This window comes from Poecilia formosa, unplaced genomic scaffold, assembly GCF_000485575.1.
Source record: "Poecilia formosa unplaced genomic scaffold, Poecilia_formosa-5.1.2 Scaffold143, whole genome shotgun sequence".
NCBI classification, from domain to species: Eukaryota; Metazoa; Chordata; class Actinopteri; order Cyprinodontiformes; family Poeciliidae; genus Poecilia; species Poecilia formosa.
In genome coordinates, this window is record NW_006800082.1 from 1,031,982 (window position 1) to 1,049,693 (window position 17,712).

The 17,712-nt window shown below is 41.2% G+C and overlaps 1 protein-coding gene across 3 annotated transcripts in view; it reads left to right on the forward strand.

The window, feature by feature from the left end:
• zbtb16a (zinc finger and BTB domain containing 16a) overlaps positions 1-17,712 on the forward strand; it is a 192,576-nt gene that overhangs the window by 3,278 nt on the left and 171,586 nt on the right. Inside the window, exons 1-3 of one of the 3 annotated variants that reach the window (XM_016676910.1) lie at positions 8,423-8,648; positions 8,792-8,921; positions 13,964-15,291. In XM_016676910.1, coding sequence (XP_016532396.1) covers positions 14,054-15,291 — 1,238 coding nt within the window. In that variant the 5' untranslated portion in view covers positions 8,423-8,648; positions 8,792-8,921; positions 13,964-14,053. Of the gene's footprint in view, positions 1-8,422; positions 8,649-8,791; positions 8,922-13,963; positions 15,292-17,712 lie in introns of those variants that run through there. The other 2 variants (XM_007562976.2, XM_016676911.1) reach the window with 2 other exon arrangements.

Genomic DNA, 17,712 nt, shown 5'->3' on the forward strand with positions numbered 1-17,712 from the left:
AGAGTAATGAGTTCATGTCAACATTTTCCTGTTGTTGCACAGAGCAGCTGTAAGCCTGAGACGATTCTGCAGCATCTCAGTGAGGAGAGTCAGCGAATACACACGCATGACAGCACACACACACACACACACACACATACACACACACACACCTTAGATTGCATGAAACTGTGGACAAAATAGCTTTTTCAAGCCTTATTTTTTGCCTTGCTTCTCTGCACATAATCCATTTTTTTAAACAACATGCAGGATATTATACTACAGCAGGACAAGGGCGCTTTCATTATTTCACTGTACAATAAATGAGCCAGATTGTTTTCTTCAAGGATAAAGTCACTTGTTTACCAGAGTCGCATCGATCACTGGCTGGTGGTCAAATTTATCAGCTTGTTGTTTTCGGTTTGTCTAGATGCTAATGTTTTACAAAATGTTCGCATCCTTCCACAAACTCCAGTATGTCTGAACTGAATTTCATGTGACAGACCAACACGGCGTGGTGCAGAATGGAAGCGGTGGAAATGGTCGGAACCAGCTACAGGTTGTTTAGGTCGTGATTCTATTAGCTTCGGACCTTGTAGAGACTGAATTGGTTTTCTGGTTCCAAAACGTCCCAATCAGATCACATGGAGAGCGCTCTTGACATTGACTAGGCCATTCTAACACATTAACATGCTGTAAGGGGAAGCATTTGATTGTTTCTCTGACTGCATGTTTACGTTTGTTGTCCTTCTCTACTTCATCTATACTGTAGCCTCTGAAAGGTTTTCTTCAGCTCCATCCATGTGATGAGCTGCCCCACCCCAGAGCATGATGCTGCCACCACCATGTAGGACTTTGGAGCCAGTGTGTGCAGTGGGAAGTAGTGTTAGCTTTTTGCTATGCGCAGCATCATGCATGCTGACAAAAATATGTTTTTTTTGTTCTCACTCATCAACAGTAGAATCCCTGGAATAGTTGACTTTTGAATTTAATAATTAAAATGAAAACATTAAGGGCTGTAAATATGTTTGCAAGCCTTTACAATTATGGGGATGCTTTTTCTGTGCATAAGTGGGGAAAACTGTATGAATAGCTATGTGTTCATTGTTTATAGTCAGTAAAAAGTGTCCTGTTAATGATTCATTGTCAGTTTAAACATCTTACTGTTATAATCCCCGTCTTATTAACAATCACTTGCAGTTCATTAAGAAATTGGCTGCTGTGTCTTGGATCAGGCATACTCTTCACCTGAAACTGACCAAACAGTTTGAATTCGTGGGGTTTGCCATTCCTTTGCTATTCAAGACAACAGATTTATTGATCCACAGGATTCTCTTAAGCGCTCTGGTTTGTCCTCTGGGGGTGCAGCTGAAGGCTTGGAATGGAGAAGTAAAGAGGCACTTGATAAATAAAACACCTAGGTCAACAAAGCCATTTCACCCATTAACCTGAAGCAGGTTTGGGCTTTTTCTGTCTGCGTGTGGAAGTGAGCAAACCTGTAACTTTGGTAAACACAGAGATCGTGGTGATTCAGGGGTCAAGGAAGGTTTAAACCGACATGGTCTCCCTCTGAAGAGAAGATTTCATTCTATGTTTTGGGGAATATGTATCCAATTCTGCTTCAACTTGTTCACCACTTTTGGTTTTTGCTGAAATTTCAGTCAACCATTTGGGCATAAAAAGCCTTTTGAGCTTCTGATGCCTGCTGGTTGTGCTTCACTGAAACTACATTATGAGTTTGAGAACTGGGGTGAAGCAAAGATTGAGCTGCTTTCGGCTTTGCACATGAGCACATGGTGACCGAAAGGCACCTCCTGACCAAATCCACTGGAGGTCAGAGGTGGAGGTCAGAGGTGAGCGAGGCGTGGCCTCTGTGCCAGAGACGCCCCCGGGTTTACACAAGTGTAAAAAGAGTCCATTCAGCCGGGCTTCATGGGCAGAGTTTCACAAAGGTCCTCTGTGTGGGGCCTGCACCCCCCAACACACACACATACACACACGTACACAACCTTTCCAAGCACCATGTCTACACAGGATGCAGACAATGGGGGTGTTTTTGGTGTGTGTGTGTCAGCAGAGCCACGTACATCTTAACCTGAAGCCAGTTATAAAAATATTGCTCAGGAAATACAAATGTTATTTTATAAAACATTTTGTCAAACATATTGCCATCATCATTAATAAATGTGTTTTGTTTTTTTGTGCTAATAATAACTAGATGAAAACTAAAAATGTCACCCTGGGACCAAAACAAAGTGAGGAGAAAATGAGGGAAAAAATACTGGATCAAATTAAATCCAATCAAATGTGATGTTAGTAGAGGAACAGTCTGAAAACAGCCACAGAGATCAAATGTTTTCAGGTTGATTCAACAGAAAAGACAATTTGTATTTATATTGTTAGTACATTTATTTGGGTGATCATTTTAGTTTTTGAAAAGATAAATGTAAAGCTAAAGTTTCTGTTTTTTCTCCACAGTTATTGCTTTTAAAATATTTAATTTAAATTTAAAATTACATGCATTTTATAGAGAACCAAACAGATTCCAATTTCTGGTTTTTAAAATTGGAAAAAGGAACATCTGATAGTCATAATTTGGCTAAAGACAATTTGACAATGTAAGATTGAATCTAATGAAACTAATTTAAAAAAATGTTAATCCATTTTGGTCAAGGAATGACTAAAAACTGAAACGTGTGGTCAGAATCAGAACTGGGATCTGTTCCCAGTGATTCTCAGTTTTCTGTCAATAAAGTTTCAAAGGTCTTAAAAGTTTCTGTAAAACCGGCAGGCCCAAATAACCTTGAACAAAAAAACCAGCATCAGATATTTAATGACATCTTCAACATGCTTCATATTTCAGTTGAAGTGTTTGAGAAACTCCTGACTGTCCAGGATCAGCTGATCAGCAGCTAAAATGTCCCTGAAATGTTTTTGATTACTTTTGTTAACATTAGATGATGAGTTTACTGGAACCAATAGTAACTTCTAAACTATATAAACTTGATGTATAACCCATTTTGTTACGTATGCGTCTTTACAGTCAAATTGATGGTTTTTTAAATGCAAAATCTGTAAAAGTTCCGACTTCTCTGTGTGGCACTGAGTCCCAAACCTCATTCATCCCAAAAATATGGGTCACACAGACGCCTTTAATTAGAGCTCGATAAGAAAGCTGGGTTCGTTATTTTACCTCTTGATTCTGTAAGTGCTGCAGATATTAGAACTATTTAAAACCATCAAGCGGTACAGATTTAGATTCACAGCAGCAGAGTGTTTGTTTGAGTAACTTGGAATTGTTTAGTGCACGGAGGCTAAATGTAGCACATGTAACATGCATCACACTGCAATGGCGTTGCTCTCAAGTGCCTTTTTAATATTTCAGGATATGCATAATATTTAATGCATTTGAAAGAAAAAAGAATGGGAGGCTTCTCAATCTCATAAATAATTGTATATATTGAATGAAAAAGGGACACACATTATGTAGTTTTTAAATTCAACCCAATTTAAAAACTTCCTCTGCATTTGAAGACTAAATAATTATATATACATACATCATTTATTAAGTGAGTTGAGAACAATAACTAGAACATACGTTTTTTTTTTTACAGTACAGTTTATTTTTGTAGACTAAAGACTAAATAAAAACAGTTTGTCTGTTGTCTGTTGAGTCATCGATATAAATCTAATCAGTCACTTCACACATCATTTGAAATGTATCCATCATTTAGGTCATAGATGATTTCTACAGAAACTCATCTTTTCAATGGTGTATTTGAGAACTGTGCTGGTTCAAATAACGACTGAACATTATTTCAGATAAAACTGATTCACCCGTTCCTTACCTTTTTAAAATTATGGCCACTCTAAAAAATAATTACATTTGTTTTAAAAAAGGACAAAAATAGACAAATTTACGAGAGTAAATAATATATATTACAAGAATAAATTTGTTTGAGAATAAAGTTGAAATAATATGAGAATTAACTTTATACTTGTAGTATTATAACTTTGTTCTCAAAATATCAGGACTTTATTCTCATGTTATTTTGTCTTTATTCTTATATGAGTTTATACTTGTAACATCTTTATTTATATAATTTAAAGAAAAACTATTTCATTTATTTTTCTTCTTAGTATAACTCTAGTAATCCATCATAATAAATGAAGGAGAAAAAAAACAAAATTAAAAGATTGAGACATTTTATTGAGATATTGCTTGAATTAGATTCAACATAAATGTTTTCATCTCACATGCTTTCCATTTCTAAAATACGTGCTCTTTTACTCATAAGTTGCGCATTTCCAAGTTTCAAGTCAAAATAATTGAACAGAAGTTGCCAAGATGTCACTAGTTTAAATTCAATATGGCTGCCATACATTTAAATGCAATAAAAGTTGCAGGAATTATGTGTTCGTTTGCACTTTTGATACCTTTTGTCCGATTACATTTACTATTAATGTTTGTTATTTATTCATCTATTTTATTCCTAATATTAATATTGTTTGAGTCTTCAGTGTTCCCATATTGATTGTCTGACTGTCCCAGTGGCTCACATAGTTAACAGCCTTCTCATAATTTGCTTGATAAGAAAACAGTTTTATAAAGTTTGTGCCCTGCTGGGCCTCTGGAGTGACGTCTCACTCCTCCAGTGTAATTTGCTTCTGCTTGTTGGGCTTTCTGTGAGCAGACCGATTGACTTAATCACTTTACATTACTTAATAGATTGTTGGAGGGAAGGGCACTGATATTCACTCATGTACCAATTATTTGGCTAATTTGGTTTCAGTGGAATCCCATAAAATCAAGAATTAATGTGTACATCAGATCCTCATCTGCCTGCATAAATAAATCCCAAACAAAGCTCTGAGATCTGAACAGAAACACATGTGTCCCGCTGCAGATAACCAGCCTCCCACACTTAATTGCCCCGTTTCTAACCCAGAACTCCACGCAGGGAGCCCATCTTTGTCTGGCTCGTGGTATTATTTTAAAGTGCAGTGGTGATCTGGTTTTTATAATTTTGCCCTCATCCTCCTCTCCCTCAGTAAAACGGTGGATTATTGCCAGATTAAGGGAGTGCCTTTTTCTTTATCCCCGGGTAAGCCTGCACAGCATGCAGATCCGAGGTAATGAAGCTCTCTGTGATCCATGCCTGGATGAATCTAAAAATTCCCAGAGCACAGCTGTATTTTAAAGGAAATGAGATTTTCCTTGAAAGGCGCCTTCAGACCTGTGTTCTCTGTTTCAACCGTTCGACTGGTTACATCTCGTTTCAAAGGTGTTGAGAAGTAAAAACCCCTCGGATCAGTTTCTTTAACAAGACACATGAAGTTTCAACTTTCACGCAAGCTAAAGTGTTGCTACCAGATGGAAATGAGCTCTTAAGCTGACACCAAAATTGTTGATTTTGTATTAATCCTTTCTAAAAGTGTAAATACTGATTAAAAGAGTTCCTTAGTTCCTTTGTGATTTTCACAATCCAGCTCGTCATCTTCAATTATTTTATTTCAGATAATATTCACAGGTTTTTACTGTAAATGAATGAACATGAATGAAGCCAAGAAATAAAAATTGACTTGAGACCTCTACAACAGCTTAAATCTGACAATTTTAATGGTTTAAACACCAAAGAAAGCTTAATAAGTAGTACTACGTACAGAAGAAATTGTCTTAGTACTGTCTAATCTCTCTGCTCTTGGTGCTTTTCAGCCAATCAGCACCAAGGAGAATGAGTGGAGTTCCTGGATTGGTTCAAAGCTGCATTTTCTTTTGATCGCCCTTTGAATCTTTGCTGAGTTTCCTGTTAATATCAGTTTGCTGCGAAGGTTCCTTTGTTGCCAAACCGTCCAAATGCTCTGCCAGCCGCTGAGTGATCAGACATACTGAGTGATCCGTAGCAGACGCTGCGTGACCCCAGCCTTCCTTTACAAAATCCAGCCAAACTCTGGCTTGTTGCATTGCTTTCATTTTATCAGCTCCAGTCAGCAGAGTGTTGATGTGAGTCTGAGGCACGAGGGGGAACTGAACTCATCAAACTGGCGATGTTGCCTCAAGAAAACCTGACGTCTTGTGTTTGGTTTGTCTTTGCTAAAATGTTCTGCTCAGACGGTTTTAGGTTGCTTATCAGTCTAGGTGTTGAATCTCGACAAAAACTGAGGAGAAAAGATAAATAGATGTAGTACAGTGCTTAGAGCGTTTGATAAAAACCCAGGAGACTGCTCTATCGAATAGGATTTTGGGAACACAGAAATCTTTGCAGAAAAACTAAATTACTTACAAATTATAGTCAGAACTTCCTCTTCTGACTGAATGCCGGACACTTTGCGAATTTTGGGAGAAGAAGAGCTCAGAGGGAGCCTTTAAAGAGAGCATAACAAAAGAATTAAAAGAGAGGCAAATTAAACCATAGCTAAAAGGTTTCCTCGAGTCAGCATTAAGGCAGAGACATTCATCAAGTTTATATCCAGAACCGCTCCAACATGTGCTCTTAGTAAAAAAAAAAAATACTCTTAAGAGTTTTATCGGACCAAACAATAATGAGGTGTACCATCCATTGCATCACTGCTCATTTGTCTACAGTAGAAAGAAAAAAAGTGGAGAGTTAAAGCAGTTGGGGCCGGTCATGCACTGCAAAAATGATCCATACAGAAACAACTCAATTATCCTTTTGGCTGTATTTATATAAAACGGGCGGCGGAGGGATGGGGGAGGGAGCTGATAATTTATTAAAACAAGAATTTGTCTTGTAAAGCCGGCAGATGCTGCTGAGAAGCTGAAACTGTTGACCACTTAGCAGATAGTAGTGGACAACAGCCTGGAAGAAAAGGTTCAATTCTAAAGCCACAAATAAAATACAGGCTGAAGAACCTACTGACTACAGGTTGGACCAATATAGTCTGGTCCATGAATAAGCCATGAAAAACTACGTGAGCATTTTTTGAATTATTTTGAATTATTTTTATGCTTTATTACTCAAGTCCTCCTGTATTGGTGCATGCTTTCTATTGTCAAATCCAGTTGGTTGTGGCAGATGTCTGGGTTCTGGTTCTGCTGGAAGTGTCTTCTCGTTAAGGGGGAGTTTTCCTTTCCACTGTCACTGCATGCAAAGTTCTCGTTTTTGTCGCTAAGAGCAGACTGAAAATATTTTCTAGACCAACAAAATATTCAAACCATAAAGACAGAAAAGTCGACACTTTTCTTTTATTAAGGCAAATATTGAGAACTTTTTTCTGGAAATACATACAGCACTTTATTTTATTTACTCCCAAACAGTTTCATAGGAAATAATTTATATTTCCTATAAAAAAATATATATATATTTTTAAATGTAGCATTTAATAAAGAAAACTTATGGTCCCTGATTTCTTTGAAGTAGCTGATTCTGGATTACAGTGCAAAATGTTTGGACACTGCTGCCAGGTTCTGCGAGCAATCATCATGTTCCTTGTCCAGGAGGAGTCATAAAGAACCACAGAAAGAGACTGAAGAGCCAAAGAACCCAGTCCTAGAATATAGAAAATAACATTAATACCAAATAAATGTCCACTTATCACAGCACACTGGTCTCCAATTGGGTTGGACTTGAAAACATATGTGGTACGATTAAAATAAAAATGACTGCCACATCCATCCATTGTTTTGATTGTAACCCTCGTCTGTGAGTCTTTTTCTTTTGTTCATGCATAAGAACAGAAGAAATAAGTTACTGTGCACATTTTGACTGTTGGTTTGTAAAGAGGAAACAATGGGGAGGCATTCTGCTTCTTTCAGGAAGCAGGCGAGAAAAAATACATCTACCTGGTACACATGATGGATGGATGGATGGATGGATGGATGGATTGTTTAGCCATTGGGATGTATAGGAACTACAAACCACTGAAGCACAGAACTACAAATATATTTTCTATTTCCTGTTTTCATAATTATCAACTGGACACTTAAATAAAATTCTGTTTTTGTCCAAAGCCTTTTGAGAAAGGTTGCCTTTTATCATTTATTATTATTCATATCATTGTAATGTATTACTTTTTAATTTTGAAACTTCACTTGCTGTCACATTTGTTTATTGATCACAAAATTTGAGTGCTTTTGATTTTTCACTTTGTTTGATCTTAGTGTCTTTAGGCATTAATTCAAAAGAGAACTTTTCATCAAGAGGAGTTTTCATCAAATACTTATTACTATGATTATTTACTATAGCTACGTTTCTTTCACGTCCCCCTCCCCCCCATTTTCAGGTTTTCTCCCACAGAGCCGCAGTCGCCCTGGCTGCGCCCCTGGCTGCATACAGTACGGCTGTGGGCTACTGTACTTGTGATCAAACAGCTGGAGAGAGGGCAGTGTCGGTCACCTTTCGTTCCCAACACTGTAAGGCAGCAGCGGCTCGACATGAGACAGCCCCCTAGGTGTCTCACTTTCTCAGCGTTTGGACGGAGCGGAGCGCATGCAGCGCCCGGCCCCGGCTGCCCGCCCGCCTGCCCGCCTGCCTGCTGCTGCTGCTCGTCTGGCTGACTGGCTGCGTTGACGTCAGCACCGTGTTGATTTGCTGAGGCGAGAGAAGAAAGGAGTTAGTGCGTGTTGAGAGAGCGGGTACTGCGAACTGCCTTACTATGCTGTAGCCCCAACCCCCGTGCACTTCACGGAGTCAAAACGTGCAACTTAGGTGAGTACCGACCCGGGCTAAACGCAGCTGCGACAAGTGCCAGACCCGCTTCTCTGCATGCGCGTCCCTCTGTGTGTTCCGCGTACTTTCATTCACCATATGGGATGTTTTCATGCGTGTTTTTTTTTTTTTTTTAAATGCAGCGCCGCTCTCCGCTCGCTGCGCCTGTCCTCGCTCAACCTTGCCGCTGAAGTTGCCAGCGGACGCCACTTGGGCTCAGCCAAGTTGGAGAGTTCTGGCTGGGAACAAGTGTGTACCTGATCGCGCTGCAAGGTGTGGAAGTTTGCATGAAGCCTGTTGTGGAGATGTTAAGGTTGACGTGCGCCCCCCCAACCCCTCCACCCACCCGCCCCCAGCCCCTCTGCCTCTCTCTGTGTTGTCTGGTTAGTATTCTGGAGATCGCAGTCGGAGGACGTGAGGTCTGGCTGCTTCACCGGGAGCCAGACAGCACATGACGCCGCGCCGCGCGTCACTTTGCTAGGGAGAGGGGGGCGAAAAAAATATCACGCTCCGCTCGTTTTAATTTTAGTCAAAATTACGCAATTTCCAGACAGATGCGCTCTTTTTCCAGTCCCCGCGTCTACAGGCGCACCAGCCTGGCTCATTTAGCTGAGGTGACATCACGGTGAGGACTGGAGACACCGGTCTTTATTCACAAAACGAACCCAAAACCCCCACGCAGCTCCTGCTCTGTCAGGCTGTTAATTGATTGGCAGCCAACTGGATGTTTGATTGGTTATCAATAATCGCTGTGAGGGGGGGTATGGGGTGGGAGGACTGGTAACAGAAGCGATGGCAAGTTGATTTGTTATCGAATGTGTCTGATCTTTCTCTTCCCCTTTTCACTCCTTCCCTCTTTATCTCCTCGCAGCGGCAGAGACCGTACCTGCCCCCCTTTCATTCCGCCACCTGCGCGTTGATCCGGCTCGCTCTCCGGGTCTCAGGTGGACTTCTTGAGAATAAAAAAAAAAAAAAAAAAGCAGGCCACGGCCAGTCTCTGAGATTGGACCGTTTATTTATTTATTTTTTCTCTGAGCTTGTTGTGTGTCAGAGAGGAATATTGAGCGCTGTTTATCCTTGTTGTGGCTGCCTCGTCAAGGCGCGCAATGGCAGACAACCCGTGATCTGATCGATTCTGCTCCTGTTTTTTTTTTCTGTGAAGCCTGCCTAATATGGTCATTGTCAGCGATCTATACTGTCCTCTGGGGAGACAATCTGCACTGCTTTAATGTATTTAATGTAGTCCCCACTCCTTTGCATAATGCATAACCTTGTGTATAATTTGTCTGCTGCAGCTGGCTCAACATTAACGCTGTCTAGACGCTCCGCAGCCTTCTTCTTTATTAATAGAGACCAGACAAAGTCCCCCAGAACAGAAACGGGAACTTTACATCCCAGCACAGAGCGCAACAAGCATCGACCATTTACGGGGCCATAAATCGCTCCTATTGGCAAACATGTTATGAAGATAATGTTCGGTTTGAAGCATAATCTCTGTTTACAGAGAGAGACAGGGGGGCGGGGGGCTCCCAGCTAGAGGAATACCTGTGGTTTCATCATTACCTCCACTCCTAATCGATTTGGGTTAATTCCCCCCTCCACCCCAAAAACGACAACCGGTCCACGCAGTGGTGGGATCATTTTCTGAGATTCAGGGCGCAAACAATAGGTGCCAGCATCATTTAACATCACTGCAGCCTGCTCCACTTTGGGCTTATAGGAGTAGCTGAATAGTTTTGTTTTCTAAGAATAAAAATAGGACGTAAATATACGGAGTTTTCAGGTGACAAATGTGACTTTTCTTTTTGTACTCCTTATGTCGAATGCTGCAGAAAACAAATTAAAATGAGCAAAAGTTTTAAAAAGAGACATGCACCCATCAGACTTTTTTTAAATTAGTTTCAGCTTGAGGAAAGTCTAACTTTTAGGTTCTTTAGCTATTTTTATAAAATGTTTCGATAAGCAGAATGGAAGAGTTTGAAATTAAGAAGTTTTTAAAAGGCGAGATGCACTAATCAGACTTATTCTCTTCTTTACTGATTTATGATTGAGGAGAACGATCAATTAAAAAAAAAAGTCTTACTGATCTGATGTTGTCCTGGCCAAGACTGTTTTCTTCCCTTAAAAAAATAACACGTCAAACGGACACTTGTACTCCAGGTACAGGCAGTAGTTTAGAATCCAATTAAAAAATAAATAAGGCATCGCCTTATTTTATCATCAAATTATGTCTAATCTTGACGTGATCTGAAAAATATAAATTTTAAAAAGTCCATCAAAGTTAGCAATGGACAACAAACTGCCTGTGCAGAAACCAAAATCTGGATTAAATGCCAGTAAAACAAAAAATTCCCCAAAAATTTTTAGTGTGGTAATTATCAGCAAACAGCTTAAATCTGGATATATGTTATGTTTTTGAGTAATCAGAGGAAAGTTTGACTCATGAAAAAAAATATTTTAGTTCAAACATCATGCAGCATATTTTTGCTTTATGTTTTAACACCATAATCAGTCAAATCTGGTGGGCTGGATCCTGAAGAAAATTTTGTAAACCAGTGTTGGGCCGAGAAAAATCAGATCGGCAGATCTTTTATAAATGTGGTTTTTGATGGATTTACATTGTGGGATTTCTTTAGTTTTGTTGCATTTAATGAGTAAGGAAAAGAAAAATCAGACTTTTTCAGTAATTGACCCTCAGACCACGGTTCTGCTCTTCGGCCGATTGATTGCGTTTAAGTCTTTTTATTTTTCAGTCAGAGCTGTCCTTTCTCATAAGACTCGCCTTCTATGAACTCAGCCAGAAACTAGGTCAGTGGAAGTGGTAGCTGGTAGCTTCTCCTCGTTTTCTTTCATTCATGCATCGTCTGTTGTTGCAACAGTGTTTATTTAATTGGACCCAAGAAGCGGCGTGCTGTAACTTCACGTCGGGGGAATCTGAATGCAGAGATGTCCAATTTTTAAAGTGCAACGTAGCCTCGGGGCTGCTAATTGAATCTGGACCTGTCCTCATTATTTAGCGCGGGTCAAACATGCTTTAGAAATAAGGTGGAGCAACATGTTGCCCTGTTAACTTGGATAATGAAATTACCGACAGTCAACAGACATGTTCATTCATTTGAGATTTTAAGCGCCTGAGAGCGGAGCGGAGAGCAGAGCAGAGCAGAGGAGAGGAGAGGAGAGGGGCGTTAAGTGCAGCAGCGTTGTGTGCCTTCGCCTCATCCTGCTTTCTTTTCCACCCATTCCTGGCCGCTGCTCTCTGCTCCCGTCTGTGATGAGAATACTGAGTAAGATGCTATTTAATTTCAGAAAGGCTGTCGACTGTCGCTGTGAGCCAAGCGGCGGAGTGAAAGCCCACAATTCACTCTTGTTTAACTGGTGTACATCCCCATCAGATAAGCAAATGAAGACATCTTTTTAGCATAACATATGTCGGACTGATTGGTATGCAGGGGGAGCCTGTTGGACAGCCAGCAAATTGTCTCCTTTTAGAAAATACTGTCAATACCCCGTGCACATTCTCAGAACAATGCCGCTGCACAGATTGTTTACCGTCCCTGCAGGATATTTGCAATCCGAGACGCCGGTGGCCTCACACTTTTCCATTTGCATAATAAATTGAGGTGTGTTGTGAATACATGCACTGTCACGTTAAATGTTTAAAATGACCTTTCTAATGTGGAAGAGAGCATTCCACTTGTTGAATTTCGAGCTATTTCTCCTCTCATAGATTTCTTCTTTTTCTGATCATCAAATAAACCTTAACATCAAACAAAGCGAGTAGAAAACAACGCTTCTATTTTATTACGGAAAATAAAACCATCCAAACAAACCCAGAACAGTCCGATAAAGCATTCGCACCATAAACATAGCAACTGGTTGTGTCATCCCACAATGAAAGCGACTCTTTTCAGATTGCAGTCTTGCTGCATAGAGCTGGAGCTTTAGGCTTTAGCTGATGGCCACATCGTCTCCTTCAGGATTTTTTGCTCTGGAACAGAATTCATGTTTTATCAATTACGGCAAGTCGTTCTGAGGCTGAAGCAGCAAAGCAGGCTCAGGCCAGCACACCACCGCTGCTGTGTTTGACAGTCTCCACAGAATATTTGCTCAAAAGTTGAAGACATTTATTGGTAAAAATGAAACAGGCCTTTGTGTTTTTTGAGTCAACTGTGGTTCTGGCTTTGCAGCTCCTCCACGGAGGCCCACTCTCTCTTTCTGTCTCTCTCTCTCTGTCTCTCTGTCTCTCTCTCTCTGTCTCTCTCTCTCATTATTTCTCTCTCTCTCTGTCTCTCTGTCTCTCTCTCTCTCTCTCTCTCTCTCCCTATTATTGAAATATGACCTCTGACCTTAACTGAGGGAGTGAGACCTGAAGTACTTTAAATGTTTTTATGATTGTTTTTTTTTGTGACCTCCTCTGTATGAGTCACAAAAAAACGTAATAATTTTGTCGGGATACGTTTGTTAGCCCAGACACTCTTGAGATGGTTCTCTGGTCTTCCATGTGTTCTCCATTTGTTTATAATAGTTTTCACTGAGATTCTCTTCAAAATGTCTTCAGCTCCTTCTCCATTGTCAAGTGTCACTCTGACTAGTTATTGTCTGGTTCAGTTCTAGGCAAGTTGGGTGTGTTTTCATTGGAAGTGTGTTCCTCACTATGTGGGCGTGAATATAGGCAGGAATGTGGGAGCATGAGCGCACAGGAGCCGTGGTTGATGATTTCAGTTTGCATGTGTACCGTTGGGCAGCCGGTATATTGGTTCACTGTGGCTTGCCCTGTCCAGTTGATGTTGCATGTGGCCTTGTGCAAGTACCACCTTCGCTCATCCAGTGACGTAAATCCAACCAACAAATGCAATCTGCTGCCAATCAAATCGCTTCCAATATAAGGCTTGGCCCGACTTACACTAGTCCTGAGGTGTTTCCACAAAAACTGTGAGGAACTACGCAGGATCTGCAAATGAGGACGAATCTGTGTGGGACTGACTGGGGTAGAACTGGTTAAAGCCACCATTTTATTGTTCATCTGTCCTTGAATTTTTGTAGTTTGGCGTGTGATGCTTTTTTTTTTTTTTTTGTCAGACAAGTTTTATTTAAGTGGTTGACTCTGTAGACCTAGAAGTAATTAGGCCTGGGTTTGGCTTGTGAAATTGATCTCAGTTTTCCAAAAGTGTGTTTATGGGCTTTTAAAATGGCTTTTTATGTTTTTTTTTCAAAATGTCTTTATTCTGAAATGCGTGTCAAAAGAGCAAAAACTAAAATTTGTAAGTTCTTTTTCACACCCATGTATTGATTTTATTTTATTTTTTTCTGTGCAGGTTTCAACTTGTTTACAAAGACGGTCAAAAGCTCTCCTGAACGGGGGAAGGCGAGCCTCATGAGTCGGCCTCGAGTATTGCATCGACAAAATGGATTTAAGTAAAATGGGTGTGATTCAGCTCCAGAACCCCAACCATCCCACCGCCCTGCTGCAGAAGGCCAACCAGATGCGCCTGGCCGGGACTCTTTGTGATGTGATCATCATGGTGGACAGCCAAGAGTTTCATGCTCACCGGACTGTGCTAGCCTGCACCAGCAAAATGTTTGAAATCCTCTTCCACCGCAGCAGCCAGCATTACACCCTGGACTTTCTTTCACCAAAGACTTTTCAGCAGATTTTGGAGTATGCTTACACTGCCACGCTCCAGGCCAAGGTGGAGGACTTGGATGATCTTCTGTATGCAGCTGAGATCCTGGAGATCGAGTATTTAGAAGAACAATGCCTAAAGATTCTGGAGACCATCCAGTCCTCGGACGAGAATGACGTGGAGGTCAGCGCTAATGATGGCAGCACAGAGGAGGACGAGGAGCGCAAAGGCCAGAATGGAGCCAAAATCTCCAAAAAACATTCCATGGAGAGCTCCTACCTGTCAGGTACCCAACAGGCTCCCAACATGTCCGGCGTAGTCGACCAGAGTCCCTCCGTCTCCACTTCCTTCAACGTCTCCAACTTGAGTCCCACCAAAGCCGCTGTCGACAGCCTGATGAGCATCGGCCAGTCTCTGCTGCAGCAGGGCTTCGCCGGAGAGCAGCTCATCCACGCTAACTCCCACCACCTGATGTCTGAGATCAAGACTGAAAACATGCAGGTGGACATGGGTGGAAATGGCCACGAGAGCCCTAAGAACATGGAGTCCAGCGCCTCCAGCAACGGAGAGCGAAGCGGCGAAGACAGGAACCGAGACGGCCCCGGAACCCCGACTAGGAGCAGCGTGATCACCAGCGCCCGCGAACTGCACTACGTCCGCGACGACGGCATGGGCGACCACCAGGCCGAAGTCAGTCAGATGGGCCTGGAGGCGATGGCGGGGATGACGGAGAAACACCTGGCCTCACTGTACTCCTTACCCGTTAACCACAAAACAGACGCCATGATGTCCATGCCGGTGTCCATGGCCTCTGCTCTCCCCATGTCTCCGGCCCTGGCTATGTCCATGGACTTCAGCACCTACGGGGGCCTCCTGCCGCAAAGCTTCATCCAGAGAGAGTTCTTCAGCAAGCTGGGGGAGCTGGCAGTGGGCATGAAACCGGACGGCAGGAACCAGCACGAGCGATGCAACGTTTGCGGCGCAGAGCTGCCAGATAACGAAGCTGTGGAGCAGCACAGGTGAGTCACCTCCAGATTCACTGTTTTCCTTTTCACCTCGAAACTTTCAAACATTGTTCCAAATGACATCCATGTTAGAGGTCCGCAAAATGTAATATGCTGTAATATACATCTATACAGCAGACTGTCTGTCTTCAGAGAGGAGTCAGATTGCAAACAATAGATTGATGAGCCTGAGAAAACTTCTAGAGAATGAAGTAAAAACTCTCTAAAATAAGAACTTGGAACAGATCCAAACTTAAAGCCCAGAAAAATCGTCAAAGAACCCAGTTTGACAGATCCACCTGTGTACTGATGCAGTCGCAGATTTCCCATCAACCCAGTGGATCTCCAGTCAATGTGAAAATGAAACACAACTCCACGGTGGTTAAAAGCACCTGACTGCGGTATCCGTTTGTTGAAATTTAAATGTGAAAATGGGTGAAACACCATTAGCAGGGCCACCAGACAACTTTTCTTCTCTTTCCTGTGAATCACTAAACGGTTATTTACCTTTACGTCCACTGCTTCAGAGAACTGCTTTGCATATTTGTTACATGGAGTCAAACAAGTTCTGGTACCTTTCAACAGGCATTCCAGCCCGGCATGAAAGAAATTACCTTCTTCAGTTTATTTACATTGCTTGGTGTTGCTTCAGAATCGGCATGTTTGATGTCACCCCATAAATTTTCTATGGGATTTTTCTGGCTTCTCCCAATAGCTTAGCACGTGTTTACCACGGAGGTCTTAGTCTCCGTGCTAAACAGAGTATTATGGTTTAAATTCAGTGTTTGTCGTCATCTGAAACCCAGAAAGTAGAATTTTGCTTTTATCAGTCTATAACTTGTTTCTCAGTTCCTCTCTAGGCTTGTCAATGTGTTTTATTACCAAATTGTCATCTATTTAACTCATGCTGTTTCTTCAATAATAACGACTGAAATAATGGTACAATAATGGGATGAATGAAAATGTCTCGACAGCATAGTGCTCGTCTTCACACAGGTGTCTTCTAATTAAGGGGGCACAAATACATTTCCTGACCTATAAAATGGCCCAGATTTCTTTAACTTTGACTGACAAGAAAAACCGATCTTATGCTATCTGGAAAGGTCTGAAAATCTGCCACTGTGTTTTATTCATGTCTGCATGTCTGCAGTTAACAGTAGTTGCTCTACTGTTACCAACTTAGAGGCTTTGTTGCTATATGTAGTGACTTTTCTGACAACCCCTTGACCCCCAGCATAGAACAAAATCTGAATTGACTGGCCAGGCTTTGATTGGCAAGAAAACTTGAATTGGTGCACCCCTCATTCTAATTGTTGAAATACACACAGATACCTTTTGTGGCTAGCTTACAGTCGCGACAGAAGCGTACAAGCAGGTAGTGCATCACTAAATGTTTGATAGACTTGTAGAAACAGCAAAAAAGTTACACTTCTGCAGTCAAACTTTGTAGTTAAGACTTATGCTGGGATTGGACTTCTTCTATGGCGTATTTGTGTTTTTTTGTTTTGTTTTGTTGTTTTTTTTTGCTTCCAGTTGTTGCATACAGACACATTTATTCAACAGATGCAGCTTCATCTACTGTTTAAAGTAAAAACTGCAGCCTCTGAAGTGGTGGTATACAAGTCAACAGGGCGTTCTTCACAGTCAAATTATCTCAAGAGAGCTGCTGTTTGGAGGTATAACTGCAGCTTAAACCTTCTCTGATCGTCTGCTGGCCATTGGCTGCTCAGACTTTCTATTCTAATTGTTCTTCCATTCATTAAAACCTCAGTTTTCTGTGTTTTTCCCTGCTTTTCTGTCTGCAGTTTCCATTTTAGATAATTTCAGTTCTTCTCCTGAACAATGCCTGGAATGGTCTGTAAAACTCAGGTTGCACTACAATCCAGCATGATGTCTTTAAATAATGGCCACCTGTTTGACAGAATGAATGTCTTCACTGATCAAAATTCTCACAGTTGTGATTTTGAACACGGTGCTTTCAGTTAGTGTCTCCATTGTACCTAATTGGCAGGATGGATATCATGAGTGTTGAATCTGGTTTCTCTATTACTCTACTACATATACTATAATTTGTTTTGACATGTAGAAATATGTCTACCAGACAAAGTGATATTTATGTATTTGTTTATTCCAGAAGATAAATAGAAACTGAATCTAAGTCTATATTCACACAACAGGTCAGTTCCAATTTTTTATTTTTTATTTTTTTTTTTTGGTGGGGGCATTCATATAACTAACTAAACCCGAGTGCAGTGAGACTTCTGTGAAGAGTTTACCAGCCCGTGCATGCACAGAAGAATGTAGATGCCACACAGCAGCGCTCTGTTTACAGAATTAATAATGATGTTAGTTTATTCAGTAGCGTTAGCCGACCGTAGTACCTCCAGATCATGGTAAATGGTAGAGTACTTGCATAGCAACTTATCAAGTCCAGAG